The 18,512-nt window shown below is 39.9% G+C and overlaps 1 protein-coding gene across 1 annotated transcript; it reads left to right on the forward strand.

The window, feature by feature from the left end:
• The first annotated feature begins 1,408 nt into the window (after nucleotides 1–1,408).
• LOC139446246 (uncharacterized) lies at nucleotides 1,409–9,311 on the forward strand. The gene is made up of 4 exons (XM_071227597.1): nucleotides 1,409–1,936; nucleotides 2,825–2,934; nucleotides 8,111–8,245; nucleotides 8,693–9,311. The coding sequence occupies exons 1-4, from the start codon at nucleotides 1,409–1,411 to the stop codon at nucleotides 9,309–9,311; spliced, it is 1,392 nt and encodes a 463-aa protein (XP_071083698.1).
• The last annotated feature ends 9,201 nt before the right edge of the window (nucleotides 9,312–18,512 follow it).

An 18,512-nucleotide genomic window follows, 5' to 3' on the forward strand; every position in this document is an offset into this window, starting at 1 on the left:
ATCGATGTTCATGATGTAAATCACTGGATTGTCTGGTCCAGACTCGATTATTTACAGACCGCCGTCATATAGCTGGAATATTGCTGAGTGCGGCGTTAAATAACAACCAAACCAAACCAAAACCCCATGGTCCTCAGAATGGTGGTCTACCTTCAGTTGCTGGCGATCTAGAGCCCGTTTTTATCTTGTATTGTAACGTATAGTGCCATCCTTTTTTTATGATTCCATACTAGTTTGATATCTTTTTCTGTGAGAAGTCTAGTTATTTTACTGTCATTTGTTGGCAGGTTTTTCAAATGTTCACTCACTCACTCCTAACATATACGATTAAACATGGTTATTAGAAGTAGTTTTGTAAAAGCTAAATTCATTATTGCTTTAGCAAATAACAATGATGGTTCAACATACACTCACATGAATATTCAAAGCGTTAACAAATGTGTTCCATGCAATAAGATGACATAATTATAACATAACGTGATTGTATTCATGTCTTACAATCGTACAAACCACTCTGCTTTAAGCAGAGAAGTTTTGTTGCTTTTATTTACATATACAATGTCCGAACATCGATAGTGTAATGACATTCAAGTGTTATGTTGGGGCGCATCATCATATTGACAAAGCTATTCAGATGGTGATTGTGAAATTCAGATAATGACTAAACGGTTTCTCTTGGATACGAACAATACCTTTGTAATACTATACATCATTTCTAATATTGAGTCTCAGCGTGTGGCCGTTTCCATTGCAGTTGTGCTGTTTCTTATTCGACGTTAACCACCCTGACATAGTCTTGGAAATGTTTGACTTGCACAGATGTGTCCTTATCCTTCTTCTCTGTCACCTGACAATTGGCTCTGTTTCTTACAAAGAGAAAGATTTTCTGGACAATCTCACCTTGAACTATGACCCCAAGATCCGTCCCGTGTTAGATGGTTCCAATACGATGGTGGGTATCACAATGGGATTGTCCACAATTTTATCTCTGGATGAAAAACAGGAAGTGCTCAGCTTTAAAGCATGGGTTTTAATGACATGGAAGGACCAACTTTTGGTGTGGAACATGACAGATGGCATTCCCGATACAGTGGCTATACCCTTGGTTGATGTATGGTCACCAACCATTATGAATCTTAACTCTGTGACAAACTTGAGGTATTTGAAAGATAATACGGATACTGTGCTTGTCTTTCGGGATGGAACAGTTATGTATTCCTACACAGGTAGGTTTGACATTGGATGCAAGGTGAATATCCAACAGTTTCCTTTTGATCCTCAGTCATGTACTTTTCACTTGCAAACATTCTATGCCCCTGTAACTAAGGAATATCTTCAAGTACAAGACAAGCATTTAAATCTAGAAACATATAAGGAAAGCGGAGAATTTCACCTTCTCAGTGCATCAATGGCACTACGGGAATACAAGACTCTCGGTGTGAGCAGTGACTGGATTGAAGTGACCTTAGTCCTGCAGAGACGAACTATGTTCTACATCCTAAACAACATCCTGCCTGTTGTGTTCCTGTCCTTTCTCAACACCTTCGCCTTCCTGTTGCCCGAGGAGAGCGGAGAGAAGATATCCTTGTGTGTCTCCATCCTGTTGTCATATGCCATGTTCCTCACCCTCATCAACTCCTACCTACCAGCAAACTCCGACCACCTGTGTTTCTTTAGTGTCTATGTCACCCTGCTCGTGTTAATCAGTACGCTCACGTGCCTTGTCACAATCTTCATGTTCGTACTTAACACTCGTCTTCAAAGGGGCAAAGTTTGTCCAAGATGGCTGCCACTAGCTTGGGGATCAGACAGCAAAGTTGGGACCACTGAACCACGGGTTGAGATTGAAGACGTGGCTCCAAACCAATCAGATGATAAGGAGAAAGCAAACAAGACGACAGACATGAAGGATTTGATAATGACCAGGTGTAACAAGGTAGCATTTGGGACTTTCTTCACACTCACAATTCTCATTAACCTGATATATTTCATCAGCGTATCTCTATGAAGAACATCATTCACTGATATGGCTTAATATGAACTGTGAGGGCTAAGAAAACTAACTTTTACTACTTTTACTTTTAGCTTGTAGGCTCCTGGAGACAACCGGGAAAAAGAATATATTCGATTGGTTGGTAGATGTATATTTTGACATATCTTGTGTGTGTTTTGGGGCATCAGTCACAATATAATAGGAGATGCCATATTGTGACCTTTTGGTGTGAACAATTGACTTGCGTTTGATATCTTTAGAATGGAAAGAGTTTTTGCCACGTTTATTTGCATTCGTTCATCCTAACTTCACAGTAGGGAAGGCTGGCATGATATTCGGGTGATGATTATTATAATCCTACATTCAGCCGGGGAATAACACACAGTATAACATACGAGGTAAGTATTACTGATCAGGTGGGGATAGAGACCAATGACGAACTTCCATTTGAATTGTATTCAGTCAGTTTATAAATTATACTCTCCAAAAAAAGAAACGCAAAATTGATAGTTTGGGTCATAAAAGCAAAATAAGCGGACCAAGAGGGGCAAAATGAAGATGTTTAATGTGTTTAGTGTCAGTGACAAATTTCCTAGATCAAAATGATCATAACAAGGACATGCAAACCATTAGTCGTGAAACACGTACGATTCGGAAAAACGCACCCAGTGCATTAATAAAAGGGCCATGGAGCTGCACGTCCTGCAAGTGCAGCAGCACTATTAAAATGCAGGATTATTTTTTGCCTAGCATCTGCGTCAGTCGTACAGTGACACTTTTACAACATGCCAAGATTAACAGAAGTGCAAAGAAACAACGTCTTTGGTGCAGGCAGGGGAATCCAGATCAGTTGCAGCCAGGGTTTTCAATGAACAAGGCTATGAGATCGGTTTTAACAACATGGGTCAACACGTGATCGGCCAAGGTCGGGACGACCAAGAGTAACCACCCCCGCTCAAGATCGTTACATCTGACTGCGCTAAAGGACGACCACAGCGACCTCAACTGCATCCCAAATACCCGGACTGCGCAGAATCTCCGACCAGACCGTACGGTACCGTTTAAGAGCAGCAGGTCTACGAGCAAGACGTCCTGTTCGACGTGTCATATTCAGTCGACACCACTGTCAACAACGACTGCATTGGTGTCGTCAACACACGATATGGCCTCAACTGCAATGGAGAGATGTCTGGTTCAGTGACGAATCAAGATTTCTCCACCGTCGAGGGGATGGAAGAGCACGGGTCTATAGACGTCGGGGAGAACGTTACGCCGGAAGCTGCGTACAGGAAGTGGACAGGTTTGGTGGGGGTAGCGTCATAATGTGGGCAGAATTCTCTCATCATGGCAGGACATGTTTGGTCCATAGCCAGGGCTACACAACAACAACGTTTATGTTCTCCCCTGGCCCTCCTGATCCCCGGATTTGAACCCGATAGAGCACCTGTGGGATGAATTGGATAGACGGCTATGCCGACTTCAACAACAACCCTAGACGTTGCAGCAGTTAGCTTTAGCGTTGCAGGCCGAGTTGGCTACCATCGCCCAGGATGTGATTCGCATACTCGTCTCTTCCATGGGCAGGAGATGTCAGGCCGCTATCGATTCCAACCGGGGACATACACGTTATTGAAGGTAGTTGACCTTCACCCTGGACATTTCCTGTACCGATAACTGAGATGACTACAATCACGAAGTGTTCTCGACCCGTGAAGATCCGGGCTAGAATAGGTCTTCAGCAACCCTTGCTTGACGTAAAAGGTGACTGTGCTTGTCGTAAAAGGCGACTAACGGGATCGGGTGGTCGGGCTCGATGACTCGGTTGATGCATGTCATCGATCCCAAAGGCGTGGATGGATGCTCGTGATATTAATCACTGGATTGTCTGTTCCAGACTCGATTATTTACAGACCGCCGTCATATAGTTGGAATATTGCTGAGTGCGGCGTTAAACAACAAACCAACCAACCAAGTGTTCTCTCTACAATTTTCCCTCAATACCTTGTACAGTTCCTCGTATAAATGTATTTTCCCGACACACACAAATCTGGCTTTGCATTTATCATTTTCAAGAGTATACTTCAATCGTTCAGTCACCTAATTACATTTTTTATTTGTGTCTTTGTTACCCAGTTCTAATGTAACTAATGTATTTAACCTTGTAAGTTACTCAGTGATGATGTTGTTATTCTGTTGTTGTTGTTTTTGACAGTTTATGATAGCTGATGGATAGTCAATTGACGATTGCTTCGATGGTGGAGTCATTTAGAGTATTTTACTTGTGTGTTTGTTACCAAGTTTTAAATTTTACTGATTCACTTCAATTGTGATTAAGAATAAATATGCTTTTCATTATGTTCTTGTTGTTGTTATTCTATTGACAAATTGTGTTTGATAGTTTATGATAGCTGCTGAATCGGGAAACCCATATTACTGTCAGGAAAGTCCACATATATACAGATGAACATTACTCGGCACCTATCATCTGTTAGTTCGAACGATTCATTCGGAACGTTACCGTCTGATTTAACGGGTTTTCACTTGATATCACAGGCGTATGTGTGATATCCTGCGGGAATATTTCTACTGGAAGCATTAATTATTCCTTGTTTTATTCCCTCAATGTAGAGCACAAGGCACAGTAACAACAAGTGCCATCTTTTAACGTCGTTTGGTATGACGTGGCCAATGGATTGAAACACCAACCTTCTGCTTCTCTGGTCAGACGCTTTATCAACAAGGTCACGTTTTTGTTTGTTTGTTTGTTTGTCTGTTGTTTAACGCCACACTCAGCAATATTCCAGCTAAATGACGGCGGTCTGTAAATAATCGAGTCTGGACCAGACAATCCAGTTTATTGACATCATGAGCATCGATCCACGCAATTAGGATACGATGACATGCATCAAACAAGACAGTGAGCCTGACCACCCAATCCCGTTAGTCTCCTCTTACAGATGGTTTCAGAGTTGGGTCTATTATAAGCTCTATAGTTGGTAGTGAAATGATGTAAGTGGGTGATAATTTATGTTCTCTTTCGGGGGCACGGGTGGCCCAGTCGTCTAAGGCGCCGCGATTCTCTGTGCAGAGTTGCGTCCCTTGGGCACGCCAGAAACCTATGATTGTGGGTTCGAATACCGGGTTTGTCAGCACCATACCCGTGCTCGTGGGTTTCAACGAAATGGTAAACGTCTCCCACATTAAGCTGACACACTGCGATATAACTGGAATAATGTTAAAAGCGGCGTTAAACCCAACTCACTCACTCACTTTGTTCTCTTCATGTTTCAAATTTCTCTGCAATGTTTATTTATGTTATTGCTGTTACCAAAATACCAATTTCTGTTTTTCATGCACCCAGTTTCTTTTCCTTTTTTTGGTTTGCACACTTACCATTGTCAAATGTATGGTAATCCTACACATAATTGTATGACATTTAAATAAGGATACTTTACAACTGTGTATTACAGTACTTAAACGCGGAAAGTAACAAGTGAAGGCACATCGCTATTTGGTGTTAAAATGCCCACTGAAGAAAGGCTCAAACGGTAAGTGGCACATTAACAAGAGAAAGCAAAGAAATGTCGTCATCTCGACTTTTTCAAGAGGTATGTCGTCCGCAACCCTGTACATTTACATGTTTGAAATCGTTTTAGGGGTGGACCATTTGATTTCTAGGGGGAGGGGGGACACGCAGTCCATAATTCTGGGTAAATAAACAACTCAGCCTTCATCTGCTTGAGAAACAAATCTCATCCTTAATAAAAAAAGACCGCATTAAGGCCATCCTCATCTATACAGAGTTTTCATGAGCGAAGCCACAATCGTAGACTGTATGCCCGTAGCGCTTATTTCTTGTTACTAAAAAATAGTATCAATGTTAAGCAAGATGACCCGGTATAGAAGTGATCAAGTCGTTTTAAGATGTTATATAGTAGTAATTGGATGGTAATTTGCCTGAACTTCGGTATTACCCTCATACTTCGGTCCTGATGACTTGGGATGAGCGAGAGGTACAATGTCAGTACCCGAGGGACCTTGGATCTTAATTTACCGTAGTTCCTTCAGCAATCACAAAGGATGTTCTTCGTTTAACAGCTTTTATTCTCTTTGTGTTGCCGGTCAACCCACTCTATTTGTCACTCAATCAAGAGACTCCGGCCGCAAGGCTTCAGTCCCAGTCAAAATGCTGGTGGCTTAAGATTGTTTCCGAGTACGACTTTAGTGACTGTCAGACAAGAGTGGGCGCACACCAGAACCCCGACTTGGGGCCTGACATTCCCCTAAAACCCGGTTCCTACATCACAAGAGTTCTCATTGGTCTGCAACCAGAACCCCTTCAACAGACCATTCCAACCTACCCGCAGTTCTTTACCAGAATCCTTATTAGGTCTTTCGTAAGACGAACACCAATTTCCAGGAATCTGAACTCTCTTCCCTAATACCATATATTTTTTTATCTGTTGGTTGGTCTCTTATTATTATTCCTCTATTTCTGGTAGCGCGGATGTTATTTCTAACCTTATTACCTTGCCATGATACCTGATAGAACCCCTTGCTCTCGTGGCGTAGTGCTGCTCTCACCTTGAAGGGCTGTATATCTACTCAAGGATGGTACCTACTCAAGAATGTTGCCAATGCTTGTCATGATATCTGGTATACATTCCCTCTTATTTCTATGACATACTGTTATAATTTCCTCTTAATTATCCAAATACATATTACAATTAATGACTTAATGATTTAACTTCCCTTTAATTATCTAACTGCCTATTTTAATTTCAGGTCTATATTACTTGTCATATGAGGCGACTAACGGGATCGGGTGGTCAGGCTCGCTGACATGGTTGATGCATGTTATCCTTTCCCCATTGAGTGGATTGATGCTCATGATGTCAATCACTGGATTGTCTGGTCCAGACACGATATTTTACAAACTGTCGTCAAATAGCTGGAATATTGCCGAGTGCGGTGTTAAACAACAAATAACCAACCAACCTTCATCGCCAATCAGAGTTAGCAGCGCTGTTTGCGGTCCATTGTCAGGTTGCCAGATGCTCTTGCTTGAATTTCTTCCATGCAATCATACCATCCACACTGAAATCCATCGCTTTCGGAGCCAGTATATTCTGCATTTTAATCATTTAGCAACCCTTTAACTTCTAACATCATGAATTATTTCCTGTGAATACTGACAAGTCAACTTGAGCCGTTTCATTTTATTCTACCGGAGGTTCATTACACTAGACTTGGAGTAAATGTTCTCTGCTATTTTATCGGTCATAAATGAATGTTATTTTTTGACTATGCAAACGTTACTGTGGCACTTGTGTTGTTCAGTAGTTGTAGCATCTAAATGGCATGTGAAAATGGAGTGCTCTTTTCGCTACTCGGGGTCTCCCTTTTTCAAAGGAAGTACCCTGCCATTGTGATAACCTGCAGAAAACACAAATGCAAGAAATCAATTTCAGGTGTCCAATGTTGTGTCTTGGCTGGTATATGGCTAAAAACGGCGTAAATCCAATACCCTCAATTACACTGTACGATTCCTGTAATGAACGGGACAAACTGAAAACATTGGACATTCTCCATGTGTTATAACGTAATCAGTACATCTCAAAGATGTGATGCTGATGACGTTGTATCCTACAAATAACATTATGGTAAGCCATAATATTTCAGAACATTCTTTATATGAGTAGTTTTGAAAGATTTAACTTTATTACTGGATAACATCAAAATCAGACGTTAGTATACGTGTACGTCATCCACTCAAGGACAACATTCAATGCTCTACTGAATGTGCGTCATTTAATGTTATGGTTATAATACTATGTCAAAACACTGACTTGATAATTACAATTACAGTAATGTGGGGACGCAACATAACATTGACAAAGCTATTTCAGTTGTGATGGAGAACACCAAGTCAGTTAATGACTAATTGATCCTCGCTTTGGCACGTTTCTCCTGGATACGAACAATACCTATATAACGTCATGAATCATTGCTAATCTTCAGTATCTGCGTGTGGCCGTTTTCATTGCGGTTGTGCTGTTTCTTGCAAAACATTAACCACGGTGATATAGTTTACGAAATGATGTTTGATTTCTGCAGATGTTTCTTTATCCTTCTTCTCTGTCACCTGACAATTGGCTCTGTTTCATATAAAGAGAAAGAATTCCTGGCCAATCTCACCTTGAACTATGACCCCAAGATCCGCCCCGTATTAGATGGTTCCAAGACGATTGTGTATGTCAGTTTGGGATTGTCCACAATATTATCTCTGGATGAAAAACAGGAAGTGCTCAGTTTTAAAGCATGGGTTATAATGGTCTGGCAGGACCAGCTTTTGGTGTGGGACATGACAGACGGCATTCCCGATACAGTGGCTATGCCCTTGGTGGATGTATGGTCACCAACCATAATGAATCTTGACTCTGTGACAGACCTGAGGTATCTTTATGATGAAACGGATTCTGTGCTTGTCAATAAGGATGGTACAGTTATATATTCCTACACAGGTAGGTTTGACATAGGATGCAAGGTGAATATACAACAGTTTCCTTTCGATCGTCAGTCATGCACTTTTCACTTGCAAACATTCTATGCCCCTGTAACTAAGGAATATCTTCAGGTAGCAAACACGTATTTAAATCTGGAAAAATACAACCAAAACGGAGAATTTCACCTTCTCAGTGCATCAATAGCGTTGCAGAAATTCAAGATTTACAATGCCAGTAATGAATGGATAGAAGTGACCCTGGTCCTACAGAGACGACCTATGTTCTACATCCTCAACAATATCCTGCCCGTTGTGTTCCTGTCCTTTCTCAACACCTTTGCCTTCCTGCTGCCCGAGGAAAGTGGTGAGAAGATGTCCCTGTGTGTCTCCATCCTGTTGTCATATGCCATGTTCCTCACACTCATCAACTCCTACCTACCAGCAAACTCCGACCACCTGTGTTTCTTCAGTGTCTATGTCACCCTGCTCGTGTTAATCAGCACGCTCACGTGCCTTGTCACAATCTTCATGCTGATATTACACACTCATCTTCAAAGGGGCATGGCTAGTCCAAGATGGCTGCCAATTGCTTGGGGATCAGACAGCAAAGTTGGGACGACTGAACCACGGGTTAAGAATGACGATGTAGCTCCATACCAATCAGATGTGAAAGACAAAGACAAAGACAAAGCAAACAAGAAGTTAGACATGAAGGATGCGATAATCACCAAATGTAACAAGGTGGCATTTGGAACGTTCTTCACACTCACAATTCTTGTTAATCTGATATTTTTCATCTGCGTCTCTCTTTGATGGACACCATCACTGATATGCCAGAATATAAACTGTTTGACTACCAAACAAGGGAATCATTGCTGTCATTGCTTCCGCAGTTCGTAAGAAAACTCAGTGTTAGACAGTAATAGTCAGACCAGAAGGATGAGACGTATTTTATGTGTGTATCTTCATCTGAAGGTTACTGATAAAACATTTCCATGTGCAATGTGGTGATAAGACGTTTAGGCAAGAGGTAAGCATCCCTTTAGGCACCAATTGTGCTCCCCTTCTTGATTATCTGTTTCTTTGTTCATATTAATCTTAATTTCTGCTCGGATTGGCAAAATCAACTCAAGGGAATGTGGCCAAGAAGTTTACCGTAAACGTTTGATACATCGAATTTTGTGCGTTTCAATAATTGTCAAATAGCGAATTTACTGAGATAAATCTACTCGCCTGAATTAGAAATAGATGAGACCAGTGAAACAGCGTTACCTTAAGAAGAGGGATGACTTCAACTTCCCATTAGTCAACATTCTCTTCATTATAAGCAATATACCAGCAGTTCCACCCTTTGGGGTCTACCATTCACAACGTTTGAGGTACATTTAATCGACTTTCATTTACACAAGAAACGGTTAATTTCAATGTTTTGTATATTTTGGGATACTTTAGATTAGGGAGCAGGATGTCCAAGTGATCCAGCGCCACATTTCGATATGCAATGTTCCATCCCCAGTACATTCAAGGATCAACTTACTGATCTTTGATTGCCAGATTTGCCCTGATTCTGATCATTAGTTTGTCAACACCATACAAATGCTCGTTGATTCCTCCAAATTGGCACATGTGTTGTTTTTAGAGACACTTCGTTTCTGTATGCTAGTAGATAAACCACAATCATCTTGACAGATGAGATGAGATGAGATTAACCTGTCGATAAATCTCAGGCTAGGTTCAAGAGTTAACATTATCGTGCGCAGCATTGTCCTGTTTTCGTTCATCGTTTATCTTCAGTAATAAGTTCATTTGTGTATAACATTTGTGTTTACGTCAGTAATAACATAACAGATGTAGAAACTATGTTTAGTTTGCCGTAAATTACCTTCAGTTTGTATTCCGATAACTGACTGCACAGAGCGACATGCCAGGTTACTAGGCCGCGCCATTTTGAATCATGATATCATCGATATTTGTGTTCCCTCGGTTACATTACAATTATTGCAAAAAGTGATGTATTTTAAGTTCCTTAACTTCTGTCAGTTTGTTAAGTTGTTATATTAGTCGTATGCTTTGTGGTATAAAATGATAACACAGTACATATTCGTTCGATGACCAGCTGTGACGTCACAGTTTGTTTACTGTTAGAGACGATCAGCTGGTTGTGGCGTTGTGGTTGTTTTTTACGTTTAAGATCCCGTTAGATTGAGATCAGCTGTGAATGAATGTAGTCGCTTGATATTGTGAGTATGTCAGTAGCTTACCACACTGCCACACACTTATCTTTGTCACTGATTTAGCTCCTATATTGTATATTTATTGAATAATTTAATATATATATCCTTATTAATAGATATACTTGCTAGTTTGAGTTGTTGATTCGTGTAAATAAATTGATAGTGTTATTGTTGACAATGATATCCTGTTCTGTGTTTATTTGAACATGCAAACTGTGATACCATGTCCAGTTAATTGAAACCCCAAGATCCATCACAGTTTTTGGTGTCAGAAGTGGGATATCTTAGGAATGTTTTATGATAATTGTGTAAAAAAAAAAAATAATTATTTTTTGTTGTTGTTGAAATGTTGCCTTTTTAAATCTTATCATATTTAATAGCTAATCATCACCAAGAATGTCCACCTTACTATCTCACGTCACATGCACCCATTGCACCCGCCGTGGAGAATGTAAGACCTATAAAGAGTAGTAATGAAACGATGGATAGTGTTGGCCACCAAGGGAATCCTATACAATCGTTCAGCGAAGGATGTGTGGGTGATCCTAATAGGCAGCCAAGTACACTTACTGCACCTCAGCTTCGCTGGTCTAACCATCACGTACCCAATGACAACTCTCCTGATCCATCTACAAAGAGGAGTGAAATATATTGGCATATGATAAACATGGGCACAAATCTCTTGCTAAACCTGAACAAATATTGTCTTCAGCAACCCATACTTGCTGTAAAAGGCGACTATGCTTGTCGTAAAAGGCGACTGACGGGATCGGGTAGTCAGGCTCGATGACTTGGTTGATACATGTCATCGATCCCAATTGCGTGGATCGATGCTCATGATATTAATCACTGAATTATCTGGTCCAGACTCGATTATTTACAGACCGCCGTCATATAGCTGCAATATTGCTGACCAAACCAACCAACCAACCAAGCATGATGAAAATCCTTTTGACATGGTTTGAATTCCGAAAAATAAAATAACATTATTTGTCAAACAGTGACAAGACTGGCACGCTTATTTACTATTTCATTACCATCCGTGTCGGCTGGGATACATACAAAATCACATGATATTCTAGTATATTTAGAATTGAGATAATTGCCTATACTCTAGATGTCATGCAAACTTTCACTTTTCGATCCAGTTGCCCCAAACTCAATTTTGCCGCTGCCATCGAGTCAGTAAAAAGGATCGATCAAGACGAGGCCTATTTGTGCATAGAGCATTCTTCTGATCACAATTCCAATTTTCACCTTTGATCCAAATTTGTTTGATATCATGTGCTGGCTACATAGGCGCTAAAACACTTATACAGGGACGAGGGTTGGGCTTATTGGCAGTTCTGGCAAATTTCAATTCCTTCAAACACTGCTTTGATTATCGGCCTCAAAGTTTTCTTTTGTAGTCTAGCAGCCCCACTTTAACACAGACAATTTCTTTTGTTTCATTCATGCCACTAATTACAAAGGCTGAAGCTTGACTGATATGAGTTCTAGGCCATAGATCGCAGTCTCCCTTTAAAATTGATAAGGTTTCGGAGGGTCAACTTGAAAAAAAGGTTTCCAAGGGAATTTTGGGAATAATATATACTCACACGCAAAAGAAACGCAAGTCAAGTATGCAGTATACATGTTATTTATTTTCAACAGTAAAGACAAGAAATACTATGAGGGCAAGATTGACAAAAATTTGACTGAAGACAGTTTAATGGATTAAAAGACAGATGACATAATTGGGTTTTTTCAAATGTTAAGGGCTTACACAGTTTCGGGTCAATACCCAAAACGTCAGTAAAAACATGGTGTGACCACCATTAGCATTGATCACTGCCACACATCTCCTGTACATTGAGTGGATCAGACGATTTGTGAAGGCCCTAGGGATCCTCCTGCACACATCCAGAGCAGCTGTGCGTAGTTCATCGGCAGTTGTAGGGACTGGGCGCATATTGTGCAGATGCCTTTGAACCTCATCCCAAAAGTGTTCCATGGGGTTCAGATGAGGGCTGAGGGCTGGTCACAGTAGGACACGGATGTTGTGTTTTTGCAGAAAGGTCATGGTAGCTCTGGCAAAATGGGGACGAGCGTTGTCCTGCTGGAAAATGTGTTGTTGATGTTGTGCAAAAAGTGGAACAACGTGGGGTCTGATCACTTGGTCGATATACCGCTGAGCAGTGACGCCGTGTCCCCGACCTTGACCAACATTCAGAAGTCACATGGGTCCAAGTCTCGCATTAAGTCTAATTCCTGCCCATATCATGACGCTAGGTCCACCCCATTTATCCCTTTCCACAACGTTTCTCTCAGGGAAACGATCACCTCAACGCCGCCAAATTCTGACTCTTCCGTCTGCATGGGAGACACAAAAGCGATTTTCATCAGAGAAAATGACACGCCTCCACTCACGATGACGCCAATTGTGATGACCCTGTGCCCACTGAAGTCGTGCTTGTCGATGCCGTGGTTGGAGAACAGGACGACGTGCTGGTCGGCGACATCTGAGGTTGTTGGAACGGATACGTCGGATCACAGTGTCCCGGCTAATGTGTCGATTATGTGTTCCTATGGTCTGTCGAGCACTTTCACTTGCAGCTAGGAACGGATGACGCTGGTGTTGACGGGTAATCTGCCGATCATGTCGAGGTGTGGTGACCCTAGGACGACCGCTCCGAGGAAGGTCATCTGTGGTCTGTGTAGCATTGTATCGATGCAGGAGACGGTAAATTGTGGGTATGTTAACGTTGAAATGACGGGCAACATCTTCGACAGACTCTCCAGCTTCCAAACGTCCGATAGCCTGGTTTTTCTGAATTTGAGTAAGGCGTGGCATTGTTGACCAAGGAGTGGTTGGTCCAAGAATCGGCAACAGTTCTATACCCAATACAGTTCGTGACAGTTCGTGCATTTCCGATTTCGCGAGAAATGGGTGCATGATACCCACATATTCATTGAAATGGTGCGTTTTGGAGATTCGTTTTTTATGTTGCGTTTTTACTCGGGGCTTCCAAAATGCAACCAAAAATATTGATAACACCATCAGGCTTCACTACATGCTAAAACTCGTATCAATTTATGGTTCCGTGTTTGTTACCTATTAGCTTAAAGCAACTTGCGTTTCTTTTGCGTGTGAGTATACAATAATATGTTTTTATCCGTACAATTATATTTCTTGTTTTCTTTTTCTGTCGATCTGCTGAATTCAATGCCTGTTTATGGCTGGAAATATGAGTGAGTGAGTGAGTAAAAACTGTACATCGCATCGGCAATATTTTAGCCATATCGTGATCAGAACAAGGTAGTTACACAAATTAAAGTGAGTCAGTGAGTTACAATTTTAAGTCATATCGGCAATATTTTAGCCATATTGTGACTATCACGGGTTAAACAAAATAAAAACATTGAGACTATTATAAAATCCTGCTAACGAAGGACAGTTAAATAACTAGACATATCACAGAAAACGATTTAAAATAAAATGGACAGCACTGTACATAGAAATACGTGATAAAACGGACTATAGATCGCCAGCAATTGAAGGTAGATCACCATACTGGGAACCATGGGGACTTACAGTACTGTTGCTACCTGCATGGACCCCACCAGCAACACCACATCGTCTTTAAACATGTATCATTAATGGCAGTTCTCCAATTCTTAATAAATTCGTCTATATATTCACGAACCGTGAATGTATATAGATAATACTCAAATGCTAGAAGTGATTTATATTCTGGATACAGACATACTAGTAGTTTATTTGATTTACCCAAAAATGGAATACAGCTCTTAATCTCTGTACAAAGTGTAATTAAAATAATATTATCACCAATTTCTCGTGTGATTCATTCAAGGTCATAACTCTTTTTTACATTTGAAACCCACGTTGCGCGATTACATTGATGTAAAGATCCACATAGCAGATAACATTATATATCTGTTATTAGACACTGACAACAATTTCAACCAACAATCTCTTGTGATAGTCAGCAAAACAACCGTATCTACCACATTCACCAAGTACAGCCACATGTTTACCTACACCTTTAGCATACTTGAACACTTTTATAAGAAAACACTCGATATATTTTAGAATATCACCACTTGAAATTTATTTAATATGTGTATCAACATTTTGTAACAGATGGTGAAACATTCTGTAACTTGAAGTGTAACTGTTTAACATTACCTCCAACTTAATTAGCTTTAAGAATAAGACCACATTTATAAAACCTATTTGAGGACAGTAACTCAAGATAATTATAGTACGTAGATCTTTTTACATGTTCATTTCCACACATCCATTTTGCAGTGCTTCCAAGTGTACCACCATTCCGAAAAGTAAGATTTCTGTCTTATCTACATTAATTTGTAAGCCCTATCTAATCCTAATTTCTTTGAGAACATTGCATTTCTATATTATACCAATAACTGTCATCAAAGGGTCTTCTGCATATAACAATAACAATAAATCTAGTTTGTTTTGGTTTGTTTGTTGTTTAACGCCGCACTCAGCAATATTCCAGCTATATGACGGCGGTCTGTAAATAATCGAGTCTGTACCAGACAATCCAGTGATTGACATCAAGAGCATCGATCTACGCAATTGGGATACGATGACATTCATCAACCAATTCAGCGAGCCTGACCACCCGATCCTGTTAGTCGCCTTTCACGGCAAGCATAGGTTACTGAAGACCTATTCTACCCAGGATCTTCACGACTTTTGAAGATACTTTTGAGATACAATCGAGCATGCTCTTTCTAATAAGATTTCAAAGATCGTCATACAACTCTTGCTCAGAAGTTGTTTTATCAAGGTTACACCATTCAAGGCCTCAGAAAGCTTTTAAAAAAATTGGTATGGTGCACGCAAATTTAACGCATCGATGAAAACATATGTCCGATGCAATTCCTTATTTTCATTTGTAGCAAATCTTCGCGTTTTGTTTTTCCGGTGAACAATTGACTTGCCTTTTCAGGTGTTTGTGACGGTTGCCAGCGACAACAGTATGCTTACCTTTTCGCGAACAACTGGTATCCTCACAAATTCATAGTGATTCATGAACACATGTACACCACATACTATTAGTCGGATTCTCTCACAGTCGACTATGTTTTTGACAGAATTTTTTCTTATGAATATGGAAAGGATTTAGTCGCTTTTATAAAATACAATTTAATCTCCAAAATGAAAACTAACCTTTCCTCCTGTGACATGCAGTTCAAAGAGGCTACATGGTCACTTAATGAGTTTCACCAAGCTAAAAAGAAAACAGTCATATGATAAACACCTTTAACACCTAATCCAGAACGAGCCAATATTTAGTTTTACTAAACCAGAATAAGTTTAAGAAGGCGATAAAAAATACGAGTTGAAATACCTCACGAATGTACTAGACCTGAATGTCAACATAGCTGACATTACAACCAAACTGCAAAACAACTGAAAAACACTACCACCAACACAACAACATTTTTATATTGCTTCAGACCTTTATACTTTATATTTCAGTTTCAAGAAACAATTAAGTGAGTTGTGACGCTACTTTAACAGAATTTGTGTTATATAACTGTGTGTCAGCATAATATGGGGAAAATGCCTGCTGTGGTAATGGTCAAAGACGTTTACCACTTTGGTGAAGTCCACGAACATGGGGATGATGCTGACAGACCTAGAAACCTAATCCATGATTCAAACCCACGGTCATATATTTCTGGCGTGTCCATGGAAAGCAACTCGACACAGCGAATACCGGCGCCTTAGACGACTGTGTCCCTCAGGCCACCACGAAACAAACAACCCCATTACCCAATGACACCAATAAGTAAGGATGTTTCTGATAATACAACGAAACCTTTAATACTTGATGCAAAATCGCTCTGCTATACAATCACTGATGATTAAAACGCTGTGATCTGATACTGACGACGATATATAATTGTATACAATTTTGCAGAAAATACAAACCTCATAAAGACCCTGATTTGGTTTTAGAAAGCACTCCTATTAAAGGTGTAAAAGAGGTTCTTGGGTATTATTGTTTATCTCCATTTAACCTTTTTACCACACATAAAACATTTGAAAAATAAATGCCTGAAGGCACTTGACCTTCTGAAAGTCGTTTCAAGTTCAAAGTGTACAGGGCACTCACTTATACGCTCTAAACTGGATTATGGCTTCATCATCTATGGGGGACTCTGTAAAAGTAATTTAAAAGTATTAGATAGTATTCATCAGGCTTTGCCTCGGAGCCTTCAGAACATTCCCTCTTAATAGCCTGTATGTGGAAGCTGATGACCCATCGCTAAAAACAACGTTGCATTAAATCATCTTTACAGTATATTTCTAAGCTGCATTCTGATCATTCTAATCCAGCCTACGAATGTGTTTTTAATCCTCCATATAAAGAACAAAAATACATCTCTTACTTCACCCCTAGGAATCAGAATACAATCTCATATTTCTGCTTCTCAAATTAATCTTGAAAATATAGCCCCAGCCAAACTCCTGTCTTCACCACCATGGCAGTTGGTAAAGCCAGTGGTGGATACAACATTAATTAAACTAAAGAAATCTGATACAAATCAACTAATTTATCAACAACAATACAATGAATTACGAAGCACATATGATGCTTACAAATCTATATTTACAGATGGATCCAAGGATGGTGACGCAGTTGCCAGTGCCACCTTCATTGGATCCAGGACTATTTCGTCAAGACTACCGGATAATTGTTCCATTTTTACAGCTGAATCACATACTATATCAACAACACTAGAGTACATTTGTAAACAATCGAAACATAAACAATTTATTATAGTTTCAGATTCTTTATCCTGTCTTCAGACAATACAAAATCAGTCTTGCAAACATCCACTTTTAATCAAAATCCTTGAATTATAAAATGATCTTGCTACTGGCCAATACGACATCGTCTTTCGTTGGTTACCCAGCCATGTTGGAGTCATTGGTAACACAATGATCGATGCGTCTGCAAAAGCACCTCTTTACACATCCGTGACACCACTTTTAATTCCATACAGTGATTATAAACCTGTGATCAGATGCTACATCCGAGATCTTATGCAACAGAAATGGGACACCCAAGTAGGTATCAACAAATTACATGAAATTAAACCAAATATCGGTTACACCTACTTGGGTTGTCAGTCCAGACTTGAAGAGGTAATTTTACGACTATGTCGTATTGGCTATAGTAGATATACTCACGAATATTTATTGAAAGGTGCAGATCGTCCATTTTGTATCCCTTGTGATGAGAGAAAATCACGGTCAAGCATGTCCTGCTTGACTGTATTGATTTTGCCATCACAAGGGATAACTATTTCACATCATCATCTCTCAAAGATCTTTTTAATAATATTACTTCTCTTTTAATTATTGGGTTTTTAAAAGAAATAGAATTGTATAATAATTTTTGATAATGTCTTGTATAAAATAAATGATCTTTTAAAATTGGTAGAATGAATTTATATCTGAGTTTGTTACTGACTGTATCCTCAAAAGGGGGTTGACGTAGTGAAAAATAATTGTCCCCCTGAGAGGATATCGTAAGTCCATGTCATTCAAAGAATATTTCTGCTTATTACTCCTTTAAACGTAGAATATTTGTAATTTTATTTGTTGCTAACTTTGCGTACAATCGCCAGGTGCTGAACGAATGATGTAAATCCTGCTGGGTTCCATGCAGGTTGCAAAGGTACTGTAAGTCCCCATGGTCCCCCCGACCCGTGAAGATCCGGGGTAGAATAG

The sequence above is a fragment of the Haliotis cracherodii genome, unplaced genomic scaffold (assembly GCF_022045235.1).
Source record: "Haliotis cracherodii isolate W230 unplaced genomic scaffold, xgHalCrac1.p SCAF_6, whole genome shotgun sequence".
Taxonomy (NCBI): Eukaryota; Metazoa; Mollusca; class Gastropoda; order Lepetellida; family Haliotidae; genus Haliotis; species Haliotis cracherodii.

What these genes read in the sequence shown, in the direction of transcription:
- LOC139446246 (XM_071227597.1), top strand. Translation starts at nt 1,409, where the DNA reads ATGGCACTACGGGAATACAAGACTCTCGGTGTGAGCAGTGACTGGATT. An exon ending in TAATGACCAGGTGTAACAAG is followed by an intron (nt 1,937 to 2,824) that starts GTAGCATTTGGG and finishes TCTTTGGTGCAG; the next exon opens with GCAGGGGAATCCAGATCAGT. An exon ending in GATGGTTCCAAGACGATTGT is followed by an intron (nt 8,246 to 8,692) that starts GTATGTCAGTTT and finishes TCACCTTCTCAG; the next exon opens with TGCATCAATAGCGTTGCAGA.